The 7,518-nt window shown below is 36.5% G+C and overlaps 1 protein-coding gene and 1 long non-coding RNA gene across 2 annotated transcripts; one reads left to right on the forward strand and one right to left on the reverse strand.

Moving 5' to 3' along the window:
* The first annotated feature begins 2,269 nt into the window (after nt 1-2,269).
* LOC137817465 (uncharacterized) lies at nt 2,270-3,411 on the forward strand. Its single transcript, XR_016519574.1, has 2 exons — nt 2,270-2,697; nt 2,798-3,411. It is a non-coding gene; the product is annotated as an uncharacterized LOC137817465 (long non-coding RNA).
* Nucleotides 3,412-5,486: 2,075 nt separating this feature from the next.
* On the reverse strand, nt 5,487-7,518 carry LOC137839024 (putative ribonuclease P/MRP protein subunit POP5). Its single transcript, XM_090300456.1, has 3 exons — nt 7,253-7,518; nt 7,016-7,153; nt 5,487-5,977 (listed from the first exon to the last, which is right to left on the reverse strand). The coding sequence occupies exons 1-3, from the start codon at nt 7,428-7,430 to the stop codon at nt 5,829-5,831; spliced, it is 465 nt and encodes a 154-aa protein (XP_090156582.1). The 5' UTR covers nt 7,431-7,518; the 3' UTR covers nt 5,487-5,828.

Genomic DNA, 7,518 nt, shown 5'->3' on the forward strand with positions numbered 1-7,518 from the left:
CTTCCCCGATCGCACCGGGCCACAGTTCCAACCCGTCTCATCCTGCTTCGTTGGTTTTTTTTTGGTTAATTTCTTTGGAAATATATTGGAATTGAACAAGGGAGAAAAGAAAAAAAGTGTGTGCTAGATATGATATCTCGTGGAAAAGGAAATTGGTTTGCAATAATTTGATATATGCAATTGTTGGGGTGACATGGACTGTGTGCTGCAGTCATATGTATATATAGATTAGTTATGCATTGCTTTTCTTACTTCCCAGTGCGGGTTAGGAGGGATAAGGATTTTATTTAAATCATTTATGCATTGTGTTGATGTATAAAGCATTATGTTTACAACAATATGAATGAAACTCCAAAAATTTTTGGCATTTTTTATCAATTTGATTGCATCTAACTAGCCATTGGCCGTATTCATGATTTAAACATTTTCTTTCGCTTAAAGATTTGATGTTTAACATAAAATTATTATAAATCCTGATGTGAAATGTTAACTTGTGCTTCAGGAAGTATAAGGGCTTGTAAAAATGCTGCCTTGAAGTGTGAGGAATCAAAGTTTGAACAGTACAAACTCATGGTTGGTGATCGATTCTCTACTGCCGATTCTGATGGCATGAATTCTTGTCTCAACAAGATCAAAGTTTTGGAACACTGAATATTTGGCCTTCAACTAGTGTCTCATTGAAATTTTTCAGGTTATTTGCAACTTGTTTGCGTTCAATCACAAGTTGCCTCAGAATTCTAGGTTAAATTTTAATCTCTCTAATCATAGGGTATTTGTTCTCTCTGTGAGTTCAGTGCATTTCTGAGTTTACTGGTTATAGTAACTAGTGTATGTTATAGTTACAAGTTTCTTCCGTGAGAGAAGTGTCCTGGGAAAATATGTAAATTTGCGCCTTTGTAAAATAATACTAGATAGATTATTTCTAGTTATAGGAGACATAATTGCATAGGGAAACTTTTTCTCTTTTATATAGCCTGCAGCAAGTTTCTTCCATTCTTTCACTTCAATTTTCTAGATGTATAGGAACAGATGCATCTTCTTAATGATTTATTGGTTTGGTTTATAGTAAGCAAACACTCTAATGAATGTTTTGCTTGAAGTAAATTAGAGCTTGTATTCGTTATCACTTGTTAGATGAAACTTCAATTCTCTCAGCTCCCCTTCTGGAGCATCAACATCACATTGCAAATGTTCTCCCTTAGGAGCGACCGAGACCGTTGAAGACTCAACTGAGAAGGCCGAAGGCCACGGGTATTTGGCCGATGGCCGGCCCTCACCATGAGAATTTGGCCGATGGCCGAACCCCATTACAATTAACGCTCAAACCGAGATCAGTGAAGCTAATCCATCATCAAGAATTAGGTAATGCAACCCTAAGCGGTATCCACCCCGATAAACGGGCCCAACAAGGTAGGCCCACCAGAATAATATAAATAGCATGCATCCCAAGGAGTAAGGTATGTCATTTATTACGATTTGCCTACCTGAGAGCTGACCACCCGCTTTACTGACTTGAGCGTCGGAGTGCCTTCACAGGTACCCCCACCATCCGGTGTTCACCCGACGACCGAGCGCCGAGTGCCGAAGGATAAGCAGGAGGACGAGAAGAATCTCAGCTCACCACCCAGTCACCTGACCGACCGAGGGAAGGAGAAGAAGACTTCAATAGTGCTCTAGGTCCCATCTCCCTAGCAGGAACACTTTCCAAATATACTATTTTACCAATATACCTCCAGATAAATTAGAGATTATGATAGAAATCAGCTAACACTGATTCGGTCCATTATAGCAAATACTCATGACTAAACACTATAAATAAACATTCTTTAGAAGTATAATATACACTTTAATCAGTTTTCACTATATACTTTTAACACAGAGTACTTACTTGTCGGAGTACCTTCTTCAGGTCAACTTCGATCAACAATTTAAGAAGAAAATTTGAAGTGAGGAGCACCGAAATTATATAACTAATCTGAGATACTATCTAGACCCACTTTATCTATTTACCGTTTATCTATACAAATTTAATAATTAATAAATTCAGCAAAATTTTAGTATAATTTAAGAAAGTTTTGAAATATGAAAATAAATAAAAAGATTATAAATTTATTGAACTACGTTAACTTAAAGCATTGAAAATACGACATTGGAAAGAAAGTAAAAATAATAAAATATGTTTGTTTATTGAATTTGCTTGTGCACGTGTCCCGCAACGGATATTTTCCACTCACATGTTTTAAGGGCGCCACTTACTCACTAACTCTATGATTTTCAAAATTTCAAAACGACGCGTAATACGAGGAGAGATAAACGAGGCCACACCGAGAAAACTTTGTGCTCTATCACAACTCAAAACACGTGTGCGCACTATTGGGCTTCATGACTCAAAGCCCATTAAAAGACCCGACCCGTATTTCCTGATCTGACATTATCTTCTAGGGTTTCTTTTTCTTCCTTCCATCGATGCTTTGTGTTCTGGGAATTCGAATCTTCAATTTGCCTCAGCGCGAAGGATCATGGTGGGATTCAGAAACAGATACATGGTGATGGAGGTTTTTGTCAACCCTAATAGAGACAAAGTGGGCAATGATTCTATTATAATTACACAGTTTAATGTCTCCAAAGCTGTGAAAGACAGCCTTTTGGAGAATTTTGGGGAGTGTGGTTTGGCTTCATCGTTGGGATCATTCCAAGGTAAGTGCTAATTTGTTTGATTTCATGCTTCTTCTTTTTTTAATTCTACACAATTTGATTTTGATCGTATTAACATTTGCTTTTTGTTTTTTGTGTACAGTTAAGTATGTGAATTCAATTACCAATGTGTGTATAATTCGGGTATCAAGAGAGGACTATCAGAAAGTATGGTCTGCCATTACAATGGTCACAAACATTGCAAACTGCCCCGTCATGTTTAATTTGCTGGATTTGTCTGGTAAACAAAAATAAAATCCTGCTTCGTTGGTTTTTTTTTGGTTAATTTCTTTGGAAATGTATTGGAATTGAACAAGGGAGAAAAGAAAAAAAGTGTGTGCTAGATATGATATCTCGTGGAAAAGGAAAATTGTGAAAAAATCGGAAATTTTGCATTGTGCTATTGCTTTTTTTTTTCTATTCAGTTTGATCCTCATGTCTACGTGTATCAGAAAAAAAATGTATAGAGAGGTTAGCCCCTTGGAAGGATTTCATTACCCTGGAGGGTCTGCTTTGTGATCATACCATAAACAAATTGGTCCAGATTTCGATTTAGAATCCTGTTATTTGCGGCACTACTGTTGTCAGAAAACCTTTGTTTATTATGCTGTCGCTCGTCTTTATCTTTCAACAACAAAAGAATGACTTCGTATTTTCATAACTTGTACATTTACGATGAAATTTATTATTTCAATAGAATGCTGAGCCTATCTTGCTATGGGGTTATGATTTACGATGAAATTTATTATTAAAACAAAGCTACTAACTGTGAAAACAAAAGACCTCAGGGTACCAATGTGAAAACAAAAGACATCAGGGTATCAATGTGAAAACAAAAAGCATGTGTATTATAACTATTGAATGAAAATTGAGGTTTTGGATATTAGGCTTCCTATTATGAGGGGAGTGGAGCTTTGGGAGGGAAATTGGTTTGCAATAATTTGATATATGCAATTGTTGGGGTGACATGGACTGTGTGCTGCAGTCATATGTATATATAGATTAGTGTTTAGGGATATGTGTGCTACAAAATCAAATTGTGTAGAATTAAAAAAAAAAAGCATGAAATCAAACAAATTAGCACTTACCTTGGAATGATCCCAACGATGAAGCCAAACCACACTCCCCAAAATTCTCCAAAAGGCTGTCTTTCACAGCTTTGGAGACATTAAACTGTGTAATTATAATAGAATCATTGCCCACTTTATCTCTATTAGGGTTGACAAAAACCTCCATCACCATGTATCTGTTTCTGAATCCCACCATGATCCTTCGCGCTGAGGCAAATTGAAGATTCGAATTCCCAGAACACAACGCATCGATGGAAGGAAGAAAAAGAAACCTTGGAAGATAATGTCAGATCAGGGAATACGGGCCGGGTCTTTTAATGGGCTTTGAGTCATGAAGCCCAATAGTGCGCACACGTGTTTTGAGTTGTGATAGAGCACAAAGTTTTCTCGGTGTGGCCTCGTTTATCTCTCCTCGTATTACGCGTCGTTTTGAAATTTTGAAAATCATAGAGTTAGTGAGTAAGTGGCGCCCTTAAAACATGTGAGTGGAAAATATCCGTTGCGGGACACGTGCACAAGCAAATTCAATAAACAAACATATTTTATTATTTTTACTTTCTTTCCAATGTCGTATTTTCAATGCTTTAAGTTAACGTAGTTCAATAAATTTATAATCTTTTTATTTATTTTCATATTTCAAAACTTTCTTAAATTATACTAAAATTTTGCTGAATTTATTAATTATTAAATTTGTATAGATAAACGGTAAATAGATAAAGTGGGTCTAGATAGTATCTCAGATTAGTTATATAATTTCGGTGCTCCTCACTTCAAATTTTCTTCTTAAATTGTTGATCGAAGTTGACCTGAAGAAGGTACTCCGACAAGTAAGTACTCTGTGTTAAAAGTATATAGTGAAAACTGATTAAAGTGTATATTATACTTCTAAAGAATGTTTATTTATAGTGTTTAGTCATGAGTATTTGCTATAATGGACCGAATCAGTGTTAGCTGATTTCTATCATAATCTCTAATTTATCTGGAGGTATATTGGTAAAATAGTATATTTGGAAAGTGTTCCTGCTAGGGAGATGGGACCTAGAGAACTATTGAAGTCTTCTTCTCCTTCCCTCGGTCGGTCAGGTGACTGGGTGGTGAGCTGAGATTCTTCTCGTCCTCCTGCTTATCCTTCGGCACTCGGCGCTCGGTCGTCGGGTGAACACCGGATGGTGGGGGTACCTGTGAAGGCACTCCGACGCTCAAGTCAGTAAAGCGGGTGGTCAGCTCTCAGGTAGGCAAATCGTAATAAATGACATACCTTACTCCTTGGGATGCATGCTATTTATATTATTCTGGTGGGCCTACCTTGTTGGGCCCGTTTATCGGGGTGGATACCGCTTAGGGTTGCATTACCTAATTCTTGATGATGGATTAGCTTCACTGATCTCGGTTTGAGCGTTAATTGTAATGGGGTTCGGCCATCGGCCAAATTCTCATGGTGAGGGCCGGCCATCGGCCAAATACCCGTGGCCTTCGGCCTTCTCAGTTGAGTCTTCAACGGTCTCGGTCGCTCCTAAGGGAGAGCATTTGCAATGTGATGTTGATGCTCCAGAAGGGGAGCTGAGAGAATTGAAGTTTCATCTAACAAGTGATAACGAATACAAGCTCTAATTTACTTCAAGCAAAACATTCATTAGAGTGTTTGCTTACTATAAACCAAACCAATAAATCATTAAGAAGATGCATCTGTTCCTATACATCTAGAAAATTGAAGTGAAAGAATGGAAGAAACTTGCTGCAGGCTATATAAAAGAGAAAAAGTTTCCCTATGCAATTATGTCTCCTATAACTAGAAATAATCTATCTAGTATTATTTTACAAAGGCGCAAATTTACATATTTTCCCAGGACACTTCTCTCACGGAAGAAACTTGTAACTATAACATACACTAGTTACTATAACCAGTAAACTCAGAAATGCACTGAACTCACAGAGAGAACAAATACCCTATGATTAGAGAGATTAAAATTTAACCTAGAATTCTGAGGCAACTTGTGATTGAACGCAAACAAGTTGCAAATAACCTGAAAAATTTCAATGAGACACTAGTTGAAGGCCAAATATTCAGTGTTCCAAAACTTTGATCTTGTTGAGACAAGAATTCATGCCATCAGAATCGGCAGTAGAGAATCGATCACCAACCATGAGTTTGTACTGTTCAAACTTTGATTCCTCACACTTCAAGGCAGCATTTTTACAAGCCCTTATACTTCCTGAAGCACAAGTTAACATTTCACATCAGGATTTATAATAATTTTATGTTAAACATCAAATCTTTAAGCGAAAGAAAATGTTTAAATCATGAATACGGCCAATGGCTAGTTAGATTCAATCAAATTGATAAAAAATGCCAAAAAATTTTGGAGTTTCATTCATATTGCTGTAAACATAATGCTTTATACATCAACACAATGCATAAATGATTTAAATAAAATCCTTATCCCTCCTAACCCGCACTGGGAAGTAAGAAAAGCAATGCATAACTAATCTATATATACATATGACTGCAGCACACAGTCCATGTCACCCCAACAATTGCATATATCAAATTATTGCAAACCAATTTCCCTCCCAAAGCTCCACTCCCCTCATAATAGGAAGCCTAATATCCAAAACCTCAATTTTCTTTCAATAGTTATAATACACATGCTTTTTGTTTTCACATTGATACCCTGATGTCTTTTGTTTTCACATTGGTACCCTGAGGTCTTTTGTTTTCACAGTTAGTAGCTTTGTTTTAATAATAAATTTCATCGTAAATCATAACCCCATAGCAAGATAGGCTCAGCATTCTATTGAAATAATAAATTTCATCGTAAATGTACAAGTTATGAAAATACGAAGTCATTCTTTTGTTGTTGAAAGATAAAGACGAGCGACAGCATAATAAACAAAGGTTTTCTGACAACAGTAGTGCCGCAAATAACAGGATTCTAAATCGAAATCTGGACCAATTTGTTTATGGTATGATCACAAAGCAGACCCTCCAGGGTAATGAAATCCTTCCAAGGGGCTAACCTCTCTATACATTTTTTTTCTGATACACGTAGACATGAGGATCAAACTGAATAGAAAAAAAAAAAAAGCAATAGCACAATGCAAAATTTCCGATTTTTTCACAATTGTCCTTTTCCACGAGATATCATATCTAGCACACACTTTTTTTCTTTTCTCCCTTGTTCAATTCCAATATATTTCCAAAGAAATTAACCAAAAAAAAACCAACGAAGCAGGATTTTATTTTTGTTTACCAGACAAATCCAGCAAATTAAACATGACGCGGCAATTTGCAATGTTTGTGACCATTGTAATGGCAGACCATACTTTCTGATAGTCCTCTCTTGATACCCGAATTATACACACATTGGTAATTGAATTCACATACTTAACTGTACACAAAAAACAAAAAGCAAATGTTAATACGATCAAAATCAAATTGTGTAGAATTAAAAAAAAAAAAGCATGAAATCAAACAAATTAGCACTTACCTTGGAATGATCCCAACGATGAAGCCAAACCACACTCCCCAAAATTCTCCAAAAGGCTGTCTTTCACAGCTTTGGAGACATTAAACTGTGTAATTATAATAGAATCATTGCCCACTTTGTCTCTATTAGGGTTGACAAAAACCTCCATCACCATGTATCTGTTTCTGAATCCCACCATGATCCTTCGCGCTGAGGCAAATTGAAGATTCGAATTCCCAGAACACAAAGCATCGATGGAAGGAAGAAAAAGAAACCCTGGAAGATAA

Source organism: Phaseolus vulgaris, chromosome 3 (assembly GCF_051622355.1).
Source record: "Phaseolus vulgaris cultivar YP4 chromosome 3, ASM5162235v1, whole genome shotgun sequence".
Classification (NCBI taxonomy): Eukaryota; Viridiplantae; Streptophyta; class Magnoliopsida; order Fabales; family Fabaceae; genus Phaseolus; species Phaseolus vulgaris.